Source organism: Melospiza melodia, chromosome 6, assembly GCF_035770615.1.
Source record: "Melospiza melodia melodia isolate bMelMel2 chromosome 6, bMelMel2.pri, whole genome shotgun sequence".
Lineage (NCBI taxonomy): Eukaryota > Metazoa > Chordata > Aves > Passeriformes > Passerellidae > Melospiza > Melospiza melodia.
This window is the reverse complement of record NC_086199.1, coordinates 62,713,724-62,740,727: the sequence shown is the minus strand read 5'-3', so window position 1 is coordinate 62,740,727 and position 27,004 is coordinate 62,713,724. Positions and strand designations below refer to the sequence as shown.

The 27,004-nt window shown below is 40.5% G+C and overlaps 1 protein-coding gene across 15 annotated transcripts in view; it reads left to right on the top strand.

The window, feature by feature from the left end:
- The window catches only part of BRSK2 (BR serine/threonine kinase 2), a 304,191-nt gene that overhangs the window by 235,945 nt on the left and 41,242 nt on the right, over nt 1-27,004 (top strand). For 10 of the 15 annotated variants that reach the window (XM_063158676.1, XM_063158680.1, XM_063158675.1 and 7 more), the window contains exons 9-14: nt 7,070-7,101; nt 12,367-12,531; nt 13,266-13,363; nt 18,366-18,516; nt 22,312-22,377; nt 26,352-26,375. In XM_063158676.1, the coding sequence (XP_063014746.1) occupies nt 7,070-7,101; nt 12,367-12,531; nt 13,266-13,363; nt 18,366-18,516; nt 22,312-22,377; nt 26,352-26,375 (536 nt within the window). The remainder of the gene's footprint in view (nt 1-7,069; nt 7,102-12,366; nt 12,532-13,265; nt 13,364-18,365; nt 18,517-22,311; nt 22,378-26,351; nt 26,376-27,004) is intronic. The other 5 variants (XM_063158677.1, XM_063158682.1, XM_063158681.1 and 2 more) reach the window with 2 other exon arrangements.

Sequence of the window (27,004 nt, the reverse complement as noted above, 5' to 3'; positions counted from 1 at the left end):
AGGAGAAATCCCTCATAGCTTATCACAAAACTACTGGCTCATTCACACCTTTTCGAGTCCACCTGAGCTGTCTGATTCTTCTGTCTGATACAGCAGTTTGCTGGGGGCATGATGTAAGTGTTTGAAGGTCACAGGTGTTAGTACTGGTATTTGAAGATTTGCCATTAAACAGAGGGTGATTTTCTTACATTTCTGACAGAAGGGTTGGCTTCTCACTTCAGGCCACATAAGCTGCATTGTTTTCTATCCTGCATTTGCTCTGCATTATCCTTTAGCAGCCTTCAGAGCAAGTGTCTGCCAGTCTGCTCTTTCATCCTGTGCCCTGTGGTCCTGAGCACTTAGTCCCACAGTGTTGAGCTCCTGGCATTCAGCTCTGAGTCTGCATCTAGGATACATCCCATCACTACAACAGAGACCCTGCAAGAGTGAGGACTGTGAAGTGATTGTATCCTTTACTGACGCTGTGTTAATGTTTTAGGGAATTAAAAAACATTGGCAATTAAAATAAGAAATTTTGTCTTTTAAAATAATTTTGGAAAGTAAGATTGCCTGCTTGTCAGTGGAGGCGTGTGCCTTTATGGGTAGATTGCCCCTGTAAATCCTATTGTCAGGCCTTGGTGATGATTTTTATACAGATTTACTAAGCTCACAGATTCTGAGTGGGAGTATGTATAAAGAAATGTAAATTTAAAACTCCTCCTGGTTCTTCAGTCTGCTAAAATATTTATAAATAAACTCTCAGATCACTGGTTGGCCTCTCTGCTGAGATTGGTAACAACAGCATCAGTCTGTGCCAGCTGTGACGATGCTTTTGGGATGCAGGCACCTCTCTGCTAAGAAGTTCACTGAAACTCCCTTCACAACTCCCTAAAATAGTACCTGACATCTGGGTTTTTCTTGCATTCATTACCAGTCCAGGTCATGCTCTATTTGGTGGCATAAGGGAAAAGTTTATGTTATTTCTAGTATTTTGCAAACCCAGCAGCCATCACATTTTGCAGTACATAAATAGCACTGATCGAAAAAAAATATATTAGGCGCCTTAAAAGACCTTTTTAAAACAGATTTTTAAAGAAAGGAATAATATTTTCACAAGTATATTCACAGAAAGAACACTGCAGAGGTTAGAGCAATATCCTGAGAGATGAGACAGCTGTTCTTCATGGCCAAGAAAGTCACAAAGTCCCTCTCAAGCTTAGCTTCCTTTCCATGATGTAAACATACCAGCTTCTCTCTTGTTTTGTTGGGGTTTTTTCCTCAAAAAAGTGCCAACGGTCTGAGTATGTTAGGGAGCAGGTCATCAAGTGCTAGATCCTTCTTCAGATTGTTCTGAATTTTTCCACAGGGCAGAAAATAATAAATAATAACCCTAAATAATTTGAGTTGTGCAATACAGCTGGGAATGCACATGCATAGGAGAGAAAGCAGTTGAGGTAATTCAAGGTCTCAGAGTGACACTCATCCCCCTCCCTTTCTTGATCAAAATTAACCTCTTACTTCCTTAGGGAGGGAAAAAAACCCAGATCAGGTAGTTATTGCCACACACTAACCATTGAATTATGAATAAGAATTTGAAATAATACATATTAAAGAGCTGAGAGCTGGGAGGAAGAAAGGTTGGCTCTTTGTTACTAGCTGCAGTCTTTTTTTTCATTATTTGAGGGTCTGTGGGTTTGCTGTCACACTCCTGTGCTGTTAGTGAGCTGCTTGCTTTGACTGCCAGGCAGAAGGGAGCTCTTTGTTTACTGCACAGGAGCTGGGAATATAGAGTTCATTCTGAGGAGAGAGCTGAATTTGATTTTAGCTGTGTCCTATGAAAAAGGGTGTAAACATGGGTTTATTTGGAAGCCTCTATTCCTAGAAAATATCTCACTTGAATCAATTTGATATTTATACAAAGATGTGAGCAAAATTGCAGCTTGGGTACAATAAGCACAGATGTAGCTGTTACTGTTACTGATCGTTTGCTCAATACCTCACTAGTGAATTCAGCAGAAAAATATTGTGAAATGTAAGGTGACTAGAATTTTTTTCTTTCATTTTTCACTTCCCCTCTCTGCTTTGTTCCTCTTTTTTTGATTTGTATCTCTTTTCCTTTTCATCCAACTGCATTTCCCTCCCTGCAGTAATTGCCATTTCACAGCACACCCACATCTTCCCCAGTCCATCTGTTAAAATGATCAACAAAAACAGAACTAGCATTCACATTTAACTGTCATCATTTGCTTCAGTGTTGGAGCTTGAGAAGATTAATGGAGGGGAGGGTACTCACAATTATTGTTGCTGGCCCTTTCCAGCCTTAAGAAGCAGGCATTACCTTTCTTTGTATATGATTCATTTGTGGGAGCAAGACTTTATTATTTCTTAGTGGAATATTGTTCACACTCACCATGTGTTAAATAGCTTCAAATATGGTTAATGGGACATCCTTGACCACTCTCATTTACTCTGCCTGTTTTACTAAACATGCTGTAAAATAAAAGAATTTGTGTTTTTCTTTGATTAAACATAAACTTTTCATTAAAAGTTGATCCTAGCTCCTGGTGATGGTGTGTCTGACCACCCATATTTATGAAAGGTGAAGTCAAACAAAGAATGAGTACTAAGATGATCTGCATTTGAAAGAGCCTGTTTGAATAGTATGGCATAAAAAGAGCTTCAGTTAATGTACACAGATAATGTCTAAGAAAGGTTGTACTGGTCATCTGCATAATCATTAGAGGTAATTACTAGGGAGAGAAGGATTGTTTAAGCTAAAGGAAGATACTGGCATGAAACCAAAGATATGTCAAATGGCTTTAAGGGAAAGTGGGCTAGAAGCAAGAAGAATTTTAGGTATATCCATGGGGTTCTGGGACAACCTTCTAGTAGGAATAGTGTCAGGAGGGAAAAGTGAAGTAGTAATAAAGTTTGAGAAGGCTTAAGGGAGGTGTGCTCTGCGTGCCTAAAGTACTGCAGGATGAGGTTTCTTGTGGTTATGTGCTCTTCAAATGATTCAGTCTTGCTACAGCAGAGAATTATAGCTCCTGTAGTAGAAACCAGTTGTACTCTCAGCCAGTATTTTCTTCTCCAGGAAGACAAAGGGCAGAGGCACTTTTCTTTTAAAGATGGATTAGCACTATTGAAAATTTGTTTCTAGAGCAAGGTGGATCGGAGCAGATATTGCAGAATAAGCTATTCCAATAAAGCTGTTACATAGACATCTTATACTAGAGTAGAATGACTTGTTTTCTATGCTGGGTGTACACATAGGTGAAAATACCTATCCCTGAATATTACCTAAAAATTGCTTTAATTGCACCTAGTTTCAGAATCTTCGCTCTGCTTTCTGATTTTGTTTTTTCTTGGATCTGATGCTAATCATGCTATGCAGAATCTAAAGAATATTAAGAAGTTAAGAAGGGAAAGCTCACCTGATTCATTTCTGTAGAAGGCCTTATGGTTAGGTGCCTATTCCATAATTTAAATTTTCTCATTTTACAACCTGTAGAATGGAGGCAATTGACCAGTTGATGTATTTAGGCTGCCAAGGGCCTGTTCATGCCCCGTGGACGTAGGACAGTGATACTTGCCCATGTCAAGGTCCCTGGAGGCTGCTTTATTACAGCTGCTACTGCTGAAATGGGTAATGGTTTTACCAGTGCTGTTTGCACTGCCAGCCTGAACCCTGTGGCCAAGAAAAGCCACAGGGTTTTTGTGTCTTGACATTACGCAGTAGGTTTAAAGCTCAGACTAGGGGATCTTCTGGATGAAGAAGATTCATTTGAGGTGTGGATGCACAGATGGATTTGAGGCTGGTCTCCTTCCGGACAGGGAAGTTTGAAATTTGACATGAGTTCAAGTTCAGAAGCCCTCATCTATATCCACAGACTTTAAGAAAGTTTTTCTTCAGGGCAGAACTTCTTAGCTTGGCAACTGCTCTGCTGAGATCAGTGCCGAGGATGTAGACAGCGCTGTCTTGTTTTCCATCTGCCTGTCTGTCTCCATCTGTTGTTCCCTGCCTTAGAATTCAGACGTAAGCTCTTTGTGGGAGGAGACCTCTTTTACTGATGAGCTTGTGCAGCTCTGTATCACAGTGGGTCTCTCATCTGTGAGAGAGGCTCCTCCGTGCTTCTTCAGTGTACAGGTTTAGTATTTGGAAGTATTTTTACGTAAAACTATGATAAAGAAATTCTCCCTCTCCTTCCATAACAGCATCTTAGCCTGCAGAAATCTCTCTGACTGTGCATGTGCAGTGGATCTGAGCATGTTTTGTTATTTTGGAGATGATGTCATGAGACAGTTGCCTGCAGTGATTAGGAGGCATTAGGAAGCAGCATTTTTGCAGCTTCCATAAAATGGTATTAAACTGGGCAAACTCATGTGCAAACAGTAAGAAAAACCCTCTGGGAAGGGTTGTTAAATGCCTTTGTCACTTAAACACATTTAAACATTGTGTTTAAATGAAGGCAGGAGTGAGATTAGCTCCCACTGTGTATCTCCCTCCCCTGCACTGCACAGTAGAAAGCGTGCAGACTTCTTGTCAAAACCAATCGCCCTCCCATAACCTTCCTGTCACTTCAATGCAGACAAAAAGCAACAAAGCATTAATTAATCACCTTTAAAACGGTAGTGAAGATGTTGGCAGCAGCAAGCACACTTCTAATAACATTTCAATGCAATTACATTTGAATCAGCATAGGAAATGCGTTTGTAGAATACTTTTCATGTCTGGGATATCTCAGCATATTTCACAGCAATGGTTTTGATGTGGATTGAGTGGCAGATGTGTGGGTAAACAGCAGCCATGAGAGCTGTCATACACCTTCAGATGTGTACCAAGGTGCAGTGGGGCATCTCTTTCAGAAAAATGCTGTGTGTTCATTAGTTTGAAGGAGGTTGATCAACAGGGGCAGGCAGGAGTCATTTGACATCTTCTCTGAAGGAGCCCAGAGGCTCTGTGACTAAGACATGGACTGGTGACCCTCTTTTCTTTCCCCTCTCTAGCTCAGAAAGTGAAGTGCTGTTGTCTGCTTTGCCATGGTGTTTCTGCATATCACAGGCATACAGAAGCACAGTGTTCCATGGAGACAAAAAATGCAGCAGGAAAAGCAAGCATGAAAGAGACTTGGACATTGCATAGCTGTATCATCTGCATCTTGTCTGAAATCATTAATCTCTCTAACCCTCCATGTGGTGTATGGGAAATAATGAGTAGATGTGGTTTTACCAGCACAGGAGGCGCAGTTCACCCCTTAGCAGATCCTCACAGAACTATGTATCTGTTAAGGAACAATTCTAAAATCCTGCCCCATGGAAGCTGTACAAAACAGGCTCTCCTTATGTTCTGTGATTGAACTTCAGCTTGCACAGAACCAGAAGGAAGAGGGCTGTGTCTCCAGGCTGTTGGGGGAACTCCCAAATCATGTCTTCATCTCCACAGGAGGTGACAGTGTGTCAGGAATACTCCACTTTGCTCTTAAGAGAGCAGGGGTAGAGGACTGCCTAATGCAGGGGACTGTGATGAAGGGGAGTTACTGTGGTGGGCTGGTGCCACGGCTGGAAGCTGTGCCAGTCTGCCTGGGCTGCTGGATGTGTGTGCTGGGGGCATTGGTGCTGCTTAGACAGATATGTGAGTGCCAGCCACACCTCTGGTTGCAGTGTTGATGCAGTCCGGGGTTTAGAGGAGGCTGTTTGTTTCCCACACTGTTCCCTCTAGCCTCCTGTCATGCTTTCCTAAGCTGCATTCCATTGTTTCTTTGTTTCCAAGAAAAGCCCCGACTTACTTAAAAAAATGATCTCATATATAGCCAAACTCATGTCTTACTGTTTTCTCAGACACTGAGCTGTTCCATAGCACAAAGGTCTCTGATTCCTTGGTCTCTGAGGCAAACACTTTGTATCTTTGAGATTTTGTTGTTTGTCTGTTCCTATCCTTTTCTTTTTGTTTCTTTTTCTCTCTGATTCTAATTATTGTGGAAGTGGAGTGTAATAAGAGCAGGACAGCTGTCACCATTCTTCCTGACCATTGTAATTGGTCTGTGATTTCCTCTCATATGAGTTTTCTTGCAGCTCTCTCCTGTCTTTCCCCTGAAAGTTGCACAAATGTGAGCCCATGTGCAGTGAGTATGCATTTTGTTCTGCACCTACAAAGGTGCTGCATAATGATGAATATAAAAAAATTCCCACATAACAAATAATCCCTGGACATCTAAGAAAAGTTATTTTCTGCTGTGATGATTAAAACAAAACATATTTGGAAGGTTCTGCTGAATGTACATCATATGAACCTTCTGTTCTGTCTGCTGTTAAGGGTTTCTCTTGGAAAAATCATATTGCCTGCTTCTCCTGTGCTTGTGGGAAAAGATGTCATTGTAATGTTGGTGGAATCTGCCTTCCATAGTGGTCGTGGCTACTTTCAGCTTTAATCAGTCCTTCATTGCATAGTGAAATTCTCATGTGTAGAACAGGAAAGAGGGAAGTAAAACAAATTCATGGTATCGTCTTCAGGTGCAGAATTAGTAAATTGCATAGAACTAGAACCTTTTTCTGCTTGGTCCTTAGAGTTCAGTGATAAATGTGAAGTCAGTCTAGAATGTGTCCTGTATCCAGGAAGGTCACACCACAGATGCACAAATTATTTTGTTAATTATCTATTTGAACCTATTTTCTTCTTTCTTCCTTTCTCTTTTCCCCCAAAACAAAACTAGAAATGCAATTTAAGAAAAAAGGATCAGCTATTATGCTCATACAAAAAGGAGCAGTTAGATTACAGACGGAAGGACTTGGGAAGGGAAAAGCTTGAATTTCCAAAACAGTTACCTGTGAAGCTTTGCACTTAGCATTTGCCTGGGAATTGCTCCTGACTGATGAATTATGTCTGGAATTACAGTGCCATTTACACTGTACAGGGATGGATATTTATTCCAGTAGGATGAGCAGCTCTTTATGCAGCATAAAGTTTCTGTTGTATGCATATGTCCATCTCTGAAATTTTGGATTTACTTGAATAAGCCTTGAATAAGGATGACTTGTAGAGTTACCTTTTCTATTTTACAGCACTAATTCCTTGTTTTCTTTTCCTTTACAGCTAGAACATATTCAGAAACACATATGGTATATGTAAGTAACTTTTTAAAAAATTTTTTGCATACGTTCATTGTTGATTCTGGTATTCTAGTGTTCTGTGAAGAAACCACTAGAAGAGTGAGACTGGAGTTTGAAAGCAGGTATCACATATGTGAGAAAAAGAGGCAGAGAACAGAAAAACATCTTATTTTTTATTTTTCTACCATTTGCTACTCATATAATTGTATTTATATGTACCAACGCAGGAACATTTTTTGTACAATGGCTAACAACTGTTTAAAATACGACATTCAGTCCAGCAACTTGCTGTGTTAAAGAGATACCTGCAGGTGATCAGCAAAAAAATACCCACCTAGCAACCATATTTAGTTTGCTATCCAAGTGCTACAGACAATCCCTTGTAATACCTTCTTGACAAGAAAGCTTTCATTTGTTCCTTCTTGGCATCTTGGCTTTTCTCTGAAGTAGAAACAAAAATGATGATATTGATAAGTAAGCACCTGTGACCAAGAGCTTATCTGTCTCATAATCCCACTCCTTTTTCATAGCAAGCTATGAGGCTGTTTCTGACCTTGTAACCTGTTGATGTGAGAGTACTTCTGTGACTTGATTAAAAACAGCAGTCCTGACAGTGAAACAGGAGGTCTGTGAGAAAAGTACATACTTGTCTGGTGGTTTGGGAGTAAGGAAGATTGATGGCTTTTAAAAGTGACCTTGCTCTTTGTGTAGCCTTAGTAGTATTTCAAGAAGCCTAAGTAAATAAACTTTTTCTACTATGATATCCTAATCAAATTAAGGAGAATATTTCACATAATAAACAAGGAAATTATGCTTGGATACATTTCCCAGGTGGGTGATAAGCAAAGTCCTACCTTCATAATCCTGTCATTACTCCTGAGAAGTACTCGAGGATGATGTGAACTGATATATAAGCCTGTCACCGGCCATGTTCACCTCTGGATTTATATGACTTCAGTAGGACCTGAGGGGGTTTTGTTGAATAGTTAAGAAAAAAAATTGGAACTACAAAAACCTTAGTTTACCTGAAATAGTGGCAGCACTCTGCTCATGGCTTTTCCATGTTCTCTTCAGTTACCAGACATGGCACCTTTTTAAATCGAAAAAGTACTGGAGGTTTCCTACACATACTTTTTTTATTTTTTTTAAACTCTCATGGGTAAATATGGAACAAATGGAGTGGGGAAATCTCTAATTGTAATCTCTAAAATCCCTCCCATAAGGTCTTGCTAGCAGTTGCAGAAGTAAATGGTGTTTACATCAGATTGCACAGATAATTCCCTGTTTCTTCATGGAGTGAAATCAGCTGACACTCTCCAGGCTTTTATCAGAACTGGAAATTAAAGGAAAAGTCAGTGATCATGTATATTGTTATTTTTATCCTCCTCAAGATTTTTGCCTGGAACTTTTCACTTGTTGAAGGACTGTTGTCCCAGGCTCACATATGCAGTTGTGCAGGTGTGCATTACTTTAGTCTATATTTAGAATTTGAATTTTTTTTTTCCTTTGGAGACATAAACATTTGAACACTTTCATGTATTTCTCAATGAAGGTCAGACTCTTTGATAATTGACTCAGTAAACTGCATCTGAGGCTGTTTTCAGAAGTAGAAACTGGATTTTGCAAAAGCAAGTCTCCTCTGGACTCCCGGGGTAGTCAGTGCAGAAAGGCTCTTCCAGATGTCCCTTCAGATTGCCTGAAAAGAAGTTTCTGCTCAAAATAGCTTTTTTAATGAGTCTCTTTCTCATTTTCTCTGTACTGGCCATGGGTTAACCTCAGGAGGTTAACATCCTGTGGCTAATTTTAGTCAGTGAATAACCTTGCCGTCTCCAAAACTCAACTGCTTTCATCTGGTAATGTTTCACAACCTCTTTGCATTTATTTTGCCTGGAAATACTCATGCTGACAGAGAAGGGGGTGTAGTGTTTTATCCTATGGCTGTTTTGCTCACCTCTTAAATTTTTTTCTTTATTTTATCTACTATTCTATGTAAAATCTTCATCCTTTGTCATCTATAGGTTACTGACCTGAAAGTTGTACTCAGAACATTGAAGCGGTTTCACTTGATTCTTCAAATAAATATTGAGGCTACTATAAAACTGAAGAAAAGATTTAATTGCAGATTTAGGCAGGCAGAGAAAGAGGTCTTGAAAGTTGAAATCATGATTCACAAGGCTAAAAAAGGAAGAAAGAAATCTAAGTGAAACCATTCCTCAGCAACCTCCAGTCCTTGCTCTCCCACCCGAATTAATTCAGTGAGGTTTTTCAAGCCTTTTTAATTTAAATAATTTATTTTTACCTCAAATGCAGGTTATCATAAACCAGAAAATAAACAGCAGTTATTTTCACATTTTTAAATAAAGTAAGAGGGCAAATAAAATTACCTATTATGGTAAATACTCACTCCTGTAACATTGAGTATATTGCCTTGATTGTGAAGGTACCAACTTGCTAAATCAAGAAAAAGAATAAATGTACTGATTCTGCTTTGCTTTGCACTGATGCAAATGGGCATCTTGGTGAAATTCATGAGAGAATTTCATGGAGAGACTGAAAAAGTCCACCCTGATCAGGAATCACAGCCATTGTATCCACCAATCCTCACAAAAGAGGGTGGGTTTTAAAGCAGCAATTACATTCATGTGGGCCTTCAAAAAAATATATGTGATTTGCAGTAGTCACTATGTGACATTGTTTGATGTCTGTGTGGGCTGCAATGCAACAAATTTGTCACTCTGCTAGACTGAGAATGGAACAGGCATTGCAGTCATGCCAATCACAGCCCAGACCCGGTGATTTTTGTTTCCTGAAGCTCTGAATTGCGCTGCCAAATGACAAGACACCTCTTTGCAGATTCTACTTGTACCTGATGAGGCGGTGTGAAAATTCCTGACTGTGTCTGAGGCTGACCAGGTGCAGGGCATAAGGAAATGCCACCCTGGAGTGCAGGGAGGATGGCAAGCTGTGCTCTCTAGAAATGATTCCTGTGCTGACTTGATACTAAAGAAAATTGTAGATTCTATTCAGACAAGGGCAGCTAATGGGAAATCCAGGTTTCCTGGAAATTTTCAAAGACAATAATTCTTTTTAATCTCTTTTAATTACCTTAAGGACATCTGCTTGTAACACGAATGATTAATTAAGTCAATACTTTTCAGAAGTGAACTGTAGATCATTAAAAAGCAAAAACACTCAGCTGCTGTTCAAAGGTCTATCCTGCAAGAATTTATCTTAATGACAAGCTCATCACTGGATTTAATAGTGCAAGGTTATGAACTAATCATTGCTTATTACCTTCTGAGAGCTTGATTTTAATTCTAAGAGGTAGGAGTAGTGACCTCTTAGAAGGAATAAGATGTTTCTTTAGTTGAACAAGGATTTTTGAGTTTAGCCCTTAGATTCAGGACCATGGTGGCATTACAGAGTCTCACTTCTGCTAGACTCAAAGGAGCCATCAGAAGCTGTGTTTTAGTGGTTTAACACACAAGAACAAATCCCAAGTAGCAGCAGATTTTATGTCCTCCATGTTTACTTGCAGTTCCCTAAATTGAGTAAAACTGAAAGGGTATGTGTTAGTGCTCCTTGTAAGAGAGGTGGGATCCCAACCCATGTTGTCATGACCCATGTAATGAACACCAGAGTCTGACTCCATGACATCCAGGTAGGGCTGAGCACATTCTCACTGCTTCAGAAGAAGATAAAATGAACATTTCTGAGGACTCTTTTTGCAAGTGATGTCCCGCAAACAGAGCAGATGTCTCACAACTGCATTTCTTGCTTAAAAATGAATTCCAAGTAGCACTCAGCAATCTCCTGTGGTTGTCCCAGCGTGTGACTGTCCTATTCTGGATACACTGACTTAGTATTGCTTTCTTACCTCAGAGGAGATAATCTGCATTGGCTCTTTTTAAGGTGTATGGTCTCTCTTTTTGGTACACTGGCTGAGACCTTGGGCTCATGTATATGAACTTACCAGAGCTGATTTCTAACTTACACAAGAAAAACTAAGGACACTTGGATTGGAACTCCTTTTTCTGTGTAGATACTTGGATAGCTTACATTGAGTCAGGAACATTTTAAACTTGTGTGAGCAAATTCACAAGTTGTGGCCACCTTATTTTTTCCAGCATCAAAAAGAAGGATCTCTTCTAGTCCAAACACAGCCCCTACAAACAGCAAATGGTGGCAGTTGAAATATTCCTGATTGCTGTTGTCCATGCTGGGAGCAGGGAAACTTCAACATTGCATGAAGCGGCTATTGAGAAATAGCAGAGGTTCAGAGTAGACAATTTCTCCAACCAAAACACAGACACCACCACCAAACCCACCTCTTTGAGTGGATAGAGTTTACATTAATTGCTCACTGCCTTCCAAAATAAAATCAAAGGATATTCAGGATGTCTGCAATACATATCATTAGTCAGTTAGATATACCCTGACACCTTGACCTGTTTCTTGCAGTCATGGCCTTTAATTGCAATGAATAATCAATATTTCCTGAGCCTAGTGAATGGGATGAGATAATTGTGCAGAAAGCCTGTGTTAACTACATTTGAAAGAGTAATATGTTCTACTGCTAATGGTGTGTTCTTAGGTCTGCCACTGACCTCGGGCATTGCACTTGAGCCAAAATTTTCAAATTTGCATGTCTTAAGAGAAGCAGAGATTGTCATGTTTGGGTGTGTAATTAAGCAGCATGGTTTTCCCCCAAAGCCCTTTAAAGTGTGTCAAGTGGGAGCCTGAGCATGAGGTCTCTTAATCACATTGGAAGTGTTAACGAAAGAAACTGCTGCAGTGCCGGTCATAATCAGAATTGGTGAAAAAGATTCTTTTGATGATTTGTTCAGAGCTCCTTCTTTGAAAGGGAATCATTCAGCTTGTACTTTTCAGCCTGATAGTCTGAGGTCTGGCCAGCTGATGAGACAAAATCTCTGAAAACATGTAGTGTTTTATAAATGTTTGGCATTAGGATGCTGAACAGCTGCTTCTATTACAAGGGCACTGGTAAGTGAAGTTCCTATTGCCTCGCTGGCTGAACACAGACATTTCTCATTAAAGACCCAAATCCACAACCTGCTGGTCAGTCTTAGCCTTCATGACAGTTTCTTATGAGAATAATATCTGTCTGGTTGGAAGCTCTGGTCTCTCAGTGGGAATTTAGCAAGCTGTTTCCATCTGTTGCTGCAGGCTGCGTTTCAGAGTATGGGTTCATTTGTGACTCATGTTTCTTTTCTCTCCTTTCCCTCCCCCTTTCTCTCTCTCATCTTCTTTCCTCTGCAGAGGGGGTAAGAATGAGCCAGAACCAGAGCAACCAATCCCTCGAAAGGTGCAGATTCGTTCTCTGCCTTCCTTGGAGGATATTGATCCAGACGTGTTAGATAGCATGCACTCGTTAGGCTGCTTCCGTGACCGAAATAAACTCTTACAGGACTTGTTGTCGGAAGAGTAAGCACTTGCTCAGTCTTCATATCAGTTGGGTGTCCAGGGGCTGGGATGCTTATGAACCTGGGGAGAGGCAGAGAGCACTTTAACTGATGTCTCTCTCTCTCTCTGAGTGACTGGTAAGAACTTCTCACCCTCTGGCCGTTCATTTGCTGGTGAGGTGATGGGAGTGAGCACTGAGCCTTTCTTGCTCCACGGGTCAGAAGCTCACAGCCTGACCAGCAATGCAGCCACTGTGCTATTTCTTCCCTAGCTGCCAAGCCAGGTCATTTCATGAGAACATGGGCTGCACAGTCCACATGGGGAAGTATCATTGCTGATGTTTGTGTTGGATATGCTTTTGTTTCCAAATGTTTATTTATTTCAAACCTATGCCTAAGTCCTGAGGTGTTAAGAGGGACAGGTGGTAGAAAGAGCACTCAGAGGCTCAGGAGACCTGTGTGGCTGCCACTCTTGGTTTGGACTTCCTGGGGACACATAACCTTGACTGTCTGTGCCTCTGTTCCGGGTTGTGGAATATGGGAATCTTATTTCCTTTCCTCACTAGCTGCTTGTTGGAGACAGCAAGGGTCTGAAAAGCTTTCTGGGTTGTGTATCTAGCTGTCATGTACATGTTATGACCACTTCCAGCTCATTTAGAGTCACTGTGACTGTTTATTTGATGAGAAAGTTTTATGTACATGTTGACCTTTTTTTTCTTCTCAAATGTAAAAGGGTTTTTTTCTTCCTTTTTTCAGAGAAAACCAAGAAAAAATGATTTATTTTCTTCTGCTTGACCGGAAGGAGAGGTATCCTAGTCATGAAGATGAGGATCTTCCCCCTAGAAATGAAATAGGTACTGCAGATATGACCTAAGTCACCATAAACCTGTCTGAGCTAGTTCCTCTTCACTTTTTTCTTTTTTAGATTCTGATTTTATTTTAATTTAACCCCAAGCCCTAGCATCGCTGTTACCTTCCCACTGAAATGGTGTACTCAGCACTGGTGAGAATCCTCAGCCTGGGGCAGGCAGGTCTGTTCTGTGGTTAAACTAGAAGGCTTCATCTTTCAAGACATGCCTGTCTCACAGAGCAGAAACATCCAAGTAGGTCTTGAATGGGATCTTAAAAAATGAGCTGTGAACGCACAGGCTGACTCTATGCAGGCAGATGAGGTTTAGCAATATAATCTAGTGGCAGAATTTTCTAATTACAAGTCTCAGTGTGGTGTTGCAGAAGGCTGCTCCTGGACTTCACTTAGTAAGAAACTGTATAGCTGCATCCCTCTGCAGTTATATATGTGCACATTCTCTTCTCTGTAAGTGAATACATGCACTGCTGAAAGTATGAATCATATAACTTAGCTGTTTTATAGTACATAAATCAAACTCCCATGTTTTTAGACTTAGAAAGATTTTAAAAGCTTAATTCACAATAAGATTACATACCTTACAAAGCTCTTGTGATACCACTTTATTCCTATTTATTCATTGGTTTTTTAGGATGCTGCTCATCACCACTAATGCAGACAACAGGAAAACTGCTTCCCAAGGAGCTAACTATATAAGGGAGTCTTGATGTGCAGACAAGTTTAATAAAGGATTAGTCACTTCTAGCAATTATCTGAAACAGAATTTTGCATAGAAGTGTGGAGATTTTCAGGTATTGTACTTGAGCACTTTGAAGACTAGAAGCAAAGTGCCCTTTATTTTCACTGGAAGGCCTGGAATCTCACGAGCTTTCAGGGCAGTGCTATATTGCACAGCATTTGCTAATGCTTCATTGAATTATTAACCTATCCAAGTTCCAGGCTCCAAGCCCTATAATTTTGCAGGGAAATCTCTTCTACAGGAGAAGAGATGAAAGTTCTTAGTTAGCACAGCAATTTTAAACTCCTACCTGGATGGAGCTACAGAGAGCATGTTAGCAGGGATCCTGATGAAGATGGGTAGCTGTGCCGGCTGCAGGTCCTGTGGTCAAAAGCCCCTTGTTCAGTGCAGTTTGTCATCTAGCACTCTGCTAATCAGCTTTTGACTCAAACTGATTATCCTGCCATGTAAGGACAGCATCATCTTGTTTTAGAAATGCTTTTGTCATAAGAAAAGAAACAAGGTGACTCTAGAATCTTCAAACCCAGCATGTAAGTGAATATGTAGCTACGCCCTAAATGCAATGCATACCTCTTCTACATGCCAGAGTATTTTCATGGTTTGAACTGAAATATTATGATCCACTCTTGTATTTTTTTGTGCAGGGAGTGAAAATGTTTCCTAACAGGGAAACACTGACTGCATCTATGTGCCTTACCCACACATTTGAGCATTATTCTTTGAGTGTTTGTATTTCCTCTTCCACAGGGGGTTTCCACGTCCTCTGTTCCCAGCAGTATCTCTGAGAACATGGGGCAAGGTTTAATTAGGAGCAGTCATGTGTCTGATGAATATCATCATTAGCCATTAGCAATGGCCTTGCACAAACAAAGAAAAGCAGAGAACAAGTAACAGTTTAATAACAGCAGCTTGAAGAAACCATGTTCATGAGAGTTGTGTATTGTCTGAGCTCTTGCAAAAAAAAAAAAAAAGCATCTGAGAGTATTTTGCTTTTTCATCTTTGTTGGCATATTAAGTCTCAGAAAGAATGGATACAGGTAAAAATATGGCCAGCTACAGATTGCCCTTTCTTCTGGTGTCCCTTTGTCTGTTCCAGCTGTATGAAGTTTCTTCCAAGAGCCAAGGAAGGGCCACTTCCAACATTTTTCACATGCAGCTCCATTTTCTTTACGTTAAAACATGGGAATGAGAAACTTCTCAGTAAAAAGAATGAATGTCAACTAATGTCTCCATGAGAAAAAGGATTTTATGGGGTGAAGTTTCTTAATAAACAAGAGAACAAAAGTTTGGGCCAGAATTCATACAGAAGATAGAGATGCCTCATCCAAACTCAGAAGGTGAACCTTTATTTCCCACCTTCTGTGAGAAGGCAGATTTGTAATTGGATCATTACCTATATGATTCTATCTTCACATGTAAAAATCCTTAGCTTTGGTTTTCTGATATGAAGCAAAAGGAAAAAGCATCCACAGTATTGTCACTGTCACTGGGCTATGGCCTGATTTTTTTTTCATCATGTCCAGAGAGTTAAAGAAGAGAAGAGCAAATACTGGGAATTTTCCTATTTTTAGTTCCTGGGCTTATGCAAAATCTTCTACAGCTTTTGTATGACACCACTTAAGTAATTTTGGCAGGATGGGTGTGTATATAAATAATTCTTTAGTATCTTTAGCCTTGACAGTGGTGGTGCCCTGTCATTTCTTAATCAGATCTTTCTAAAAAGTATGTACAATACTTGCTACTCTTGGCCATGTGTACTGTAGGATTGTAGCCAATTTTAAATAGGCATCAAATATCTTTATTAGAAGCTCAACCGCACTAATGCAAGCTTTGGATGTGTTTTCCATCCAACTTTTGTGAATTGTTGTTCCTGAATTTATAGATGCATTTCACCACCCGCTCTTTTTGCTTATTGTCTGTCTTTGATAACTTAAAATATAGATTAGAAATCAATTTCTTCCAGCATCTTAAGCAGAAAGGGCTGATACAAAAGAATCATTTAGCTTGTTAGCAATATCCTTTTCCTCCTCAGTTTTCTGTTGATTCCCTCATGGCCCCTCCGGCTAATGTCCTTCTCTCAGGTTTTCTCTTTCTGATGGCTGTACAAAAGACTGTCATTCAAGTTTTTAGCTAATTCCTCTTCAAATTTCTTCTTTCCTGTGTTTTAAAGTCCAGGTTTCAAGAAAATGGCATGTCACTTTTGTAAATGTCATTTGGCTGAGTTTCCATTCCTGTTTTGAACATTCGTGGATCAAATTGACTTTTAAAATATCTGTTCATAAAGTATTTTTCTTGGCTTTTTCTCTTTATTGTTTAACTTCTCTTGTTTGAGCTTATTCATACCATTCTTTTGACATTTGATGCTTTCTTCATCTTCCTTCTTCCTTTTTTTTAAACTGCTCTATTTTTCTTTCCTTTTTTATGTCTGGTATCCTGCTAAAAAACTTGTATCCATTTTGTGTTATATATACACTGAACATCCTTGTTATGTGTGTTACTATGGTGTAGATACACTCCTGAACCACCAGTTGTTCTGTAGCATGAATTCTTTCTCATATTTTGAACTTGCTTGAAGCAGCAGGAGTTTGAAATATCTAAACCTTGTCCCAGCTTACTTTTGACCACTTACACATATGCAGCTGAAGTCACACAGTATGAATGCTTTATTTGGTTTATCTACCTTTGTTTTTCTGTCAGCTTTATGCACTCTGTTTTTTTCTTATCTGGAGGTCATTGCCTATACCGTTTTCTACTATCTTTTTATTGCTGGATAGAGTTTGAAATGGAGTGAGATGCAACTACACTTTTTTATCTAATTAATTTTTAAGTGGAATATTACTACTTCTAACACAAAGAATACTTGGGTTATACTGTAATGGGGTCAGTTGTTATCACTAATTGCATTGAACCATCTTAGCTTATGCTCATTGTTTCAAGGATAAGCTCTGCCTCAAAGAGATCTTGTTCTAAAAAACATGATGTTAGAAAGAGAGAAGGAATGAGTACATAGTGGGTGTGAGGGCAGGATAATAAAGAGCAGGCAGTACAGGTAGAATTGTCAAGTGTGGTATTTCTGGTTTTGCACAGGAATTCTGGCAGAAGAGGAAGCCTTAAGGACTGGGCACTGTGAGCTCCTTTGTAACAGCAGGGGTGAAGGATGCCTTCTTTCACAAGTGGTCCCCACTAAAATTAAAAACGTGTCTATAAATAGAGGCAGGGAACTGAAATAGCCCAAGCAAAGGAAAGAAAATCCTTCTGTATTTTTTTTCTGCCTTTCTCCTTTATACTGTTTTGATGCCATGTGTGGTGTTAGCTATAAAATGTCTCAGCAGGTCTGTATTTGGTTCCCTGCTTCACCATGAAGAGGTGGATGATTTGGCAAGTCACCTTCTGCAATGCATTTTGGCATCTAAAGACTCTTCTCAGAACAGTTTAAGTACTCCTCAGAACCTCAGTAAATGTTTGTCAACATCTTTAGGAATGAATTGCCTTTAAATATCTCTTATATATCTTTATATATCTTTTATATATCTTTAAATATCTATTATACCTCCGTTTTCACTCTGCAAACCTAAAGTAGCACTTTGATACCTCATACAATTGTTACACAATAAAATGTGTATAGTTGTGGTAGTAAAAGTATGGTGTTGCTCTCATTGAAAGATTTGTCTCAGGTAGACAAGCCTGTTTAATTTGTAATGCTTCTGAAGGAGGAAAAATATAAATCAGCAGGAAGGACCTGAAATCTAATCTTAAAGATGCAAAAAAAGGGTATTCTTTCAGAGCAGAATGCAATTCTGAATGTACTCCTGTTCCTGTGTCACATTTAATCTGGCTGGCAGGGATGTGGAAGGCAAGCTCTAGCAACCTGGGTACATACACAGGATCCCTGGATGGCTCATGCTCTGCCTAGCAGCTTGTGCTATAGCCCATGCTGTCACCTTGTATCATCCTGTTATTACTGTTACCAGCTTTGTAAGCTAATTTCTGCAAGCTGTGGTATAGCTGAACCTCTATTTTGCAGTGCTCACAATACCTTCAGGGCAGTGGCAGGGTTCCTTCTCTCTGCAGGTGGATTGCAAGTTACATCTTAATGCTTGCAAATTTGGAACAAATGTCCACCTCCATCATGAAGAGATCTGTCTTTGTGGGGGAGGTGTGAGAGTGAAACTGTGGAGAGAGCATTTTACCCACGTGTGTGAGGTAAATCCCAGCAGAATTGAGCTGACAGCGCTTTGTTTCCGGGCAGATCCCCCCAGGAAGCGCGTGGACTCCCCAATGCTGAACAGGCACGGGAAGCGGCGGCCCGAGAGGAAATCCATGGAGGTTCTCAGCGTGACAGATGGTGGATCCCCAGTTCCTGCTCGCAGAGCCATTGAAATGGCACAGCATGGACAGAGGTGGGTCTGTGCTGCGCCCAGGAGCCCTGCCTGCCTGGGTCTGCTCCCCCCCTTTGAGTTACACATACAAAGGAGCTGTGGGGCTTTCCTGTTTGCTCCAGCACTCATTACACCTTCCAGTCACATCTGCAACGTGATCTGGCAGCCAGCAGTGCTTGTGCAGGAGTCCTGCCAGGGACTTAAGGGTTCTGTTTGCTTGCAGTTATTCCTCAGGAAGCCACCATGTCCTCTGGGCAAGACCCATCTCACCCCTTTTTAATTATTGAGGGTATGGGCATGCATTCTAAGCTTGCAATACAGGCTGGCTGGGCAATGGGAACACATGAGGGCTTTGGGAGGTCTCAGACACATGTGTCCTGTCAAACAGGATAAATTACCTTCTGCTTGTTCTTCTCTGTCTCCAGAGCCTACAACAGGAATCTAGGTGACTATCTGGGATTAGGTTCCTAGCTTTTGGGCACCTGAAGTTAAATGAACACCATGCTCCATGTCATCAAAACAACTTGAATCTGAAAAGCCCTGTCCAGGCATCTTGTAGATGCCTCCAAAATGTGCTGTCAGAGCCAGAATGCATCTGAAATGGTGCATAAATCATCACATGCTTGTAAAGTGATGGAATATGTATAATTGTCCTCTTTTCTATCAAAGAAAGTGTCAGTCTTGTGGAGAAACAGCAGAGGAAAATGGTGTCTCCTCAAGGCAAGTTCTGGGAGAGTAAGTGAACTGTGGAAATTCACTTATGTGAACCATGGAAGTTGCTTCCTCAGTCCCTATGACTAGCCTAAGGGAAGCATATGCATTTGGTTTCACACTTGCATTAATCAATCAGTATAAAGAACACTTCCCATATATGAATGATGATGATGATGATGCTGTAACTTCTGTTTCAGTTTTTACATAATTTTTTATTTGTTCAGCTCTTAAGATCTGTTAAAAAAAAAAAAAAAGCCTGCTGTGCCCAGAAGCTCCCTTTGCTGACTGGGAACTGGGAGAAGAACATGAAATAATTTCACAGATATTCCAGAGGTCCCTAGAATTGCTGGAAACTTTTCCTGGCAATTGTTACAGTTCTATCTGCAGTGAAGAAAGAATGCTGATTTCCAGAATCTGCTAGGACTTATTTCAGACTGGCTATGTGACCTTGAGACTGCCATAAAGACTTCTTGACATATTGTAGGTTGGGAAACCTGTCTCAAATATGTGATTTGGTGTGAGGTGTGGGTGAAGGAATTGTTCAGAACAGGGTGTGCTCAGTGTTCCTAACAGGCCTCAAAGGAGTAAGGATGAGCACAGCACTGACTCCTTGTTCCGCCTGCAGTGTTTACTCTGCTGCTGGGTGATGGGGGGGACATGAGGCCTCCAGAGCCAGGCAGAGGCAGATCACTTCTCCCCACCCCAAAGCTCCTTCACAAGGGAGTGTCCAACTGAATGGAACAATCATGAGGTGTTAAATTGACCACAGCATTTTCTGAGAGCTGAAATGATTTCTTTCATATCTGAACTTTGAATTTGGGTTCAGAAGCCTGAAGAGGCAAAGCTGTCTCTTGCTATCCAAAGTATTTCTTTTGCTTTTAAATGTGTCACTCAGTTCTGCGCATGAGGAAGCAGTTGAAGTCAAAAGGTCTGGGATAAGTTCAGAGCAGAGATATATCCAGGCTACATATCAGTAAAGAAGGGCTTTGGCTTAAGGAGGAAGCAAAACCTGCAGGCACAAAAGAGATATGGGGCAATGCATACCACAGGTCAGGAATGGACATAAAAGTGTGATTAAGGGTAGAGAAAGGGGTGTAATAACACCATGATTGATGATGATGGGCATGGTAGTGCTTGTTTTCGAAGGGGTTAAAGGGAAGTTGTTATTTTACTCCACGTGTGAGCTTCCGTAATTCATCCCATGCACATGCAGAGATGACAATGGCACATTTCGTGCTGCTGGCAGCACAGTCGTTCATAACACGAACTGGCTTCACTAATGAACCCCACTGCATGGGGAGTGTCTGGGGACAATGCATTGCTGATGGGGCACCATCTGTCAGAACACTCAGTAACAAAGTGACAAGTGCCTTCCACCAAGAATGGGGATTTTTAATGGCTAGGTGCGTATTATATCCCATGAAATGACCCACTGACAGTTGGTTTTACAGCAGTAGGGTTTAGATCCCCAAGGGGAATGCTTTTTTAAGAATTACCTTTTTTTTGATCTCAAGAGACAACTATTCAGTGTTTTATCCTACAATACCACCAGACTGACCATGGAATCAGGTCTCCTATTTAAACACAGATGACTTGTGTAAACATCTGGAGAAACAGTGCCATTGCTTCTTCCTTGAGCTGGCAAAGATATACTTCTGACCAGTGGGCAAAACACACCCAAGTGTCTTGTGATTTAGTCCTACTTTCCTCTTTCCCAGTAGTAAACAGATATTTGCTTGCATAAGGAGGATTTCTGTTACAACTTCGGGTTTACATGTCTGTATCATGATCTGTGCTTTTGGTAACAGTGTGGGGGCCCTACAAGTGTCTGATCTTGCCTTGTTTAGGGCATATCTTTCCACTGAAATTTAAAACTTGGCAGCCTCCAGCCTCCAGACTGAGAAATTATTAAGTGAAAAACATAATCCTTCAGTGACTTGGTTTTGAATAATGGACGAGGAAAACTCACACAAAAGCTGCTTGTGGAGCTTACAGGCTCCTTGAAATGCTTGTGCCAACCTTTCCAGGTGTTCTCCGATGGATCCTTGTGATTGGCAAAGTTGGTATGCACAAATTCTAACCCCTCTAAAAGTGGTGACTAAGTTTTGTTAGTTCTTGGGTTTCCCTGCTAGTTGTCAACTAAACTGGGTTCATAATCATATCTTAATTACTTCTGCTGTTCTGGTATCCCCACCTCTCAGACTATCTGATATTTCATTGAAATGTCAAAAGAAAAGAAGAAGTAGGTTCTGAGCTTAGTTTAACATCAGCTAATTTGTCCCTTGTGCTAAAATCACACAGACTAGGAAAAATTCCATGGGAGCAAGAATCCAGCAGGGATATGGCAGAAATTTTCAGCAGCTTTGCTGTGAGAGTCCAAAAACCATTCTAAAATGGGCTTCATTAACTATTCATTTTCTTCTAGTTTTTGAAGTGGAGAGCTTGCATGAGAGATCAGCTAACATTAGGAAGCAGTGTTCTGTGAAACAGTGAAGTGAAATATATTACAGAGACCTGCCCTTTTAGCAAAGCACAGGGAATTTCACTTCTAAGCTGCAGGGATTCAGACCCAAACATGAGAAAGAAGGGCATTTCTCTATACACTGAGTATAAGGAAGAGAGTTGCGAGTTAAGTGGCAATGGACCCTATAAATTAGAATACAAAATGTATTACTGTTCCTCTAAGAGGCTCTATGGTCTGATTTTAACCTTTTCTGAGAGCATGCTTAGTGTTGAGGTCTTCTGGAAAAGTCATGAGTAATGAATGCTTTGCAATTAATGCTTCAGGTGTGTTCTGTTTTCCCTGGACACTGTGACAAAGTAGATGGTACCTGGGTTTTAAATTAAATAAAGGAGAGCAAGGTTTACAGGTATGCATGGGGGAAGTCATCTTAGACCTCGGAAGTCAGGGGAAGATAATGAACTTGAGCACTGTGTAGGCTTGAGCCATAACTGTAAAGTAAAGGAAAGGTTTTTCAGAGCGTTGCTTAAAAAGGGGAGGATGGGTTGGGGGACTGGGTGTCCAGCGTTGCTACAGGTGACTCTCTTTTATAAAAATGTCCACACTAGTAACTGTGTTTTCTCGCTTTGTTCCTGCCATAGTAAAACAATGTTCAGTAAAAGCCTGGATATCTCTGAAGCCAATCCCAAATTCAACAAAGAAGAAAGGTATAAACACTGACAATATGTTCCTCTCCTCTACCTCACTGCTGAGACCTTAAAGATGCAGTACTTACCTTCTCTGTGTGGGGACAGAGCTGTTCTCTCTTTCCTCTTTAGAGAGAAGCAAAGAGGGTGGGATATTTACAGCTCCACACTATATATGTTTTTGTACAGTACCATTCATTTGAGGCTATCCCAAATGCAGCCTTGGACTGTACCAATGATTTCCCCACTCAAATTTCATCCTACTGCTATTTTCTCGTTCAGTTCTGCCATGAGTAGTAGTTCTGCCCAGGGTAGAAGATGTATTTGCTTAAGACTCCTTTGGGAAGGATTGGAATATAAAACATTAGGAAAGCCCAGAATGTTCCACTCTGAGCATTAGAGACAGCAGCACAACTGAGTGAGTGACAACAGTGGTAGGAAAATTTGGAAATTCAGTCTGATAGACAAAATATTAAGGACCTCTGGTAAGAGACAAACTCTTAAAGACTACCCAGAGGACACAGGAGGAAAACATGGTTGAAAACAGAGTTTTTGGAGGATGATTCTAATCCAGCAGTTCAAGTGACAGATGCTGAAGAACAGCAGAAAGGGTAACACCCAACTCTCAACAGACGCACAATGGAAGACAGGTAGGCCGCCACATTTACAGACTTTAAGTGGACTTATGTGGGTCCATGAACACAAAAAAATGTTCATACTTTTGTATAGGTTTTTAATGTACATGCTGTTTCTAAACCTTTGGTCTCAGAGGAAGAGAATTTTTCTCTGTGTTGAAAACTGGCATCCCAAAGGATAACTCTTCACCAAAATGTAATCCTTACACATTTTGGACAAACACTAAGCTTACCGGAAGGTTACAGGTGTGGCATATGATTCAAAAAGGGAGGAGCAATGGCGTCCTTAAAGGAACCAATGGACTTTGCAAACCATTCTTATTTCCATTTCTCCTTTTCATAGAAATATTTCTATACAGAGGTAAAGGTGGCCTTTATGCCTCAGGAGAATTGAAGGATGTGTGAGGGACTGTTTTGGCCTTTGGCAGTCTGGGACAGTCTTCTGTGATCAATGTTTCAAGTCCTGAACCTGCCACAGTGAGGAACATCGTGCATTTGCAGGAGAGATTGTGCCTCATGTAGTGTGTAAAGCACCCTCTCTAAGGTGCCAAAATACCAATAAGCATTGGATTGGACCTAAATTGTTAGCAACCTTGTAGTTCCACAGCCATAAAGAAGTAGCGGTTATACAGCCTTTAGTGGCTGGGCTATCCTGAACTGTTAGCATAGACATGGAAATTCCTGTTCCTTTCTCTGATACTCCCTGTGTGTAAGTTCTGTTCTTTAATATGTGGCACTTCTTGCATTAAAAGTTAGTCTAGGGTTACTCCAAACATGAGATTTTTCATAGTAATTAGGAATCGGGTCCAGTAAAAGAGATGCAGAAATTTTATCTGTGACAGGAGAGGAGTCTTTCAGCAGTTCTGAGTACCATTCCTTGTACCTTTCTCCTTTTCTGGCAGCTGCTACAGCTGTGTTAGGAGCAGAAGAAATGACACTTCTGTATCTTCTGTGGGAATTCCTTAAATCCACATAGGCATTTTGTGTTCCTTCTCAAAGGTGGTATTTTTCAGAAAACAGGAGGAGAAGGTTAGAGCACTGCATGAGGATCACCCACAGTCCTGCTCATTCAAGGACCAGGCTGAATTTTTGAGGACCACATTCACTGTGATCTTACCTCCCTCCCACTTCTAAGAGTTCAAGTGAAGGACCTCAGTGGTGGGAATGGGAGAGAACCTGGATTCTAGATCTGTGCACAACCACATGAAAGGAAGGGGTAGCCAGCAAAGAGGACCCCAGCAGAATGGGGTCTCATAAATCAGGGTGGCCATTAAATTTTTGTTCAGTGTTTAATTGTCCAATTTTATGATACCTTTTTTAAAGGAATACTGCATCTTTAAGGGTCCCTTCCCTCTAGATGCACATGGTTGTCTTAGTAGCTGAGGCCACTGTCCCTTTCTTTTTCTTTTTCTTTCTGACTTTCTTTCACCCCCTCTTTCAGTGCTTCTCTTCTTCTGTATCTGGGTTGCTGCAGCTCCGTAGTTCACTTGCTTCAGTATTATAGGGAATGCACATGTCTGCGCTTCTGGGTCTATTGTGTCCTGGGATTGTTCATTTTTTTTTAAACCTCATTCCCCCTTTCCTTTACCCTGTTGTCAATTTGCTTTCCATTCTCTGTTAACCTCTTCAGTGCCTTCCCTATTGGGAAAATGACTTGAAAGAAACATTATTGAACCTTCTTGCACCCATTCTATTTACATTTGACTATTCTGCATGTGTGAATATGGGTGTATTTTCTGTATAAATATACACACAGGTTCCAGTATATGCAATGGGTGTCAATTTGCTCTTGTCAGTTACATCACCGTAGATAGATTGGTACAGGTATAATTGAGGACAGCATTTGTTCCTAAATATATACATATATTTGTATATATATATATATGTGAATTAGATTTTACCCAAATTTGCACTCCACAGGCTGAAATATAAATGGAGTGTCACTCAAACACATGAAAAAGAACTTACTGTAATGCTTCTTTCCACTTCTCTATCAATGCATAGCACAACAGCTTTTTTGTCTTATTCTGACTGCATTTTCATTTTAACTGTTCCCAAAACTGCCTTGGTGGCTCAGCCCAGCACTTGCAATGTTGATGTAACTGGAGGCATGACTAGTTGCACTGAGCAGTAAACTGTGAAATCTACTGAGCATATATTAAATTTGGCATTTCTGTCTTGTGGCGAATGGATTTTCCTCACCCAGCCAGAGGTAGCTCTGGCAGCTTGGGAGCCTCTTGTTGAAAATGGAGAGAATGAGAGAGAGAAAGTGACAGAGAGGAAAAAAAGCGTTGCACCTAACTTGAAAATAATTTGGCTTAATAACACCAAACTGTTTTTTTATTTCTAATCTAATCTTTGTTAATGTGAAAAGGTGGTGACATTTTCCTGAGTTTGCTTACCTGCACCCCTGAAAACTTAATAACCTGACAATTCTATTTCCATTTTGAATGCTTTGGTTAGTAGATCAAAATTAAGAATACTGATGTTTTCAATTGTCACTAGCCTTCAAAGTCAACGTGCCAGAGATTCAGTCTGCTTTTAGAACTGCTTTTTCAGACTCTTTTCAGCACAGCATTGATTTATTCTCCATTCACATTTGAAAGATTTCCTTTGCAACCTACAAGACCCAGAGACTGAATTTATTTTAAATGAAAAATGAGATCCTGGAGCACAAGATGGCATCCACAGAGATAAGTGCTGGGTTGCTGAGCTGGTATGTTCTAGCTGATCTGAATTCCTGACTATAAGACCATCATGACTAATAAGGCAGTATCAAAGCAGATTCACAGCTTGAGCTACAATCTTGTACCCTGGGCTCCCAAGCTGGCTCAGAAATGCATGCTTTAATAACCAATACATTTCACAGTTCATTCGTGGCAAAGAAAAAGTACTTCTTACCAGGCCAGCTTGGGGGACAGAGGGACACTGCACTGAACAAACTGGGGACAAAAAGAACAATTTCCTGGATAACAGTGTGATATAACTGTGCCTTATGTAAGAGGCAGAAAAGAAATGCAGCATGAAGTATGAACCCCATTGCTCTACTGACTGCTTTAATTGGGATTTGGCTGGGAATTTTTTTTTGCAGCCTTAGTGTGTGCCTCTCCATATTCCCCAGTGCCAAAGTTGGATGTGTCTGCAATATGTGAGTGGGACAAAAGTTGTTTTCTGGTGAATGAAACTGTCCCCCTAGTGTTCCTGGTCTCTGGAAAGACTTAGGCACCGGTGGCAATGATTGTGACCGTTCAGTTCTCCGAACAGTATTTCACTCTGCTTTTCCTACTCTTCTCTCCACCTGCCTCCACACCCCTCTCTCTTTCTTTCTCTCTCCCTCTCTCTTTATTTTCCCTTTCCGAGGATGGCGAGTGCTGATCCATTGGGGTAAGCTCTAGTTTTGGATTATTCCTCTTGCGGGACCTGTGGTAACTTTGTAGAGGAACTTTTCATTTGCAATTTCCAAACACAACACAGGTTGATACAATTCAGAGACTGAGGCTTTTCGGCAGGGAGAGAGAGAGAGAGATGTGGGAAGAAGCATTTTTGGTGCTTTTGTGTGTGTTTGTGTGCTTTTATGTTGGAGTCACACTCCATATAATTTACTTTTGGGTTATTTTTTTGTTCTCTTATTTGTCCCTCTATTTCAATGTCTGTGGGCACAGAAAACTATCCTCAGACACTGTGCAGATACCAGACGCCTTCTGAGAAAGAAACCCATTCCCTGTTTAGCACTTTTGTATCTGTTTGGTATTTTCCAGTTAATTTGAATCCTAATTTATCCAGTTTTCTTCTTTTTCTTTTTCTTTTTTTTTATGAAACAGAATCCCATCCATGTTATTAAAAAAATGCTGGGTATTACCTCTCTTCTTAGAATATGTTTTCTTAAGAGGTGAACAGATGGCCCTAGAGACAGATATATCTTCAAAGCTCTGTATTTTCAATAAAGGCAGTATAGGTACAGCTAAGAATGCAATCATGCTTCAAATTATAGTTCCATTTATAAATACTTAGGA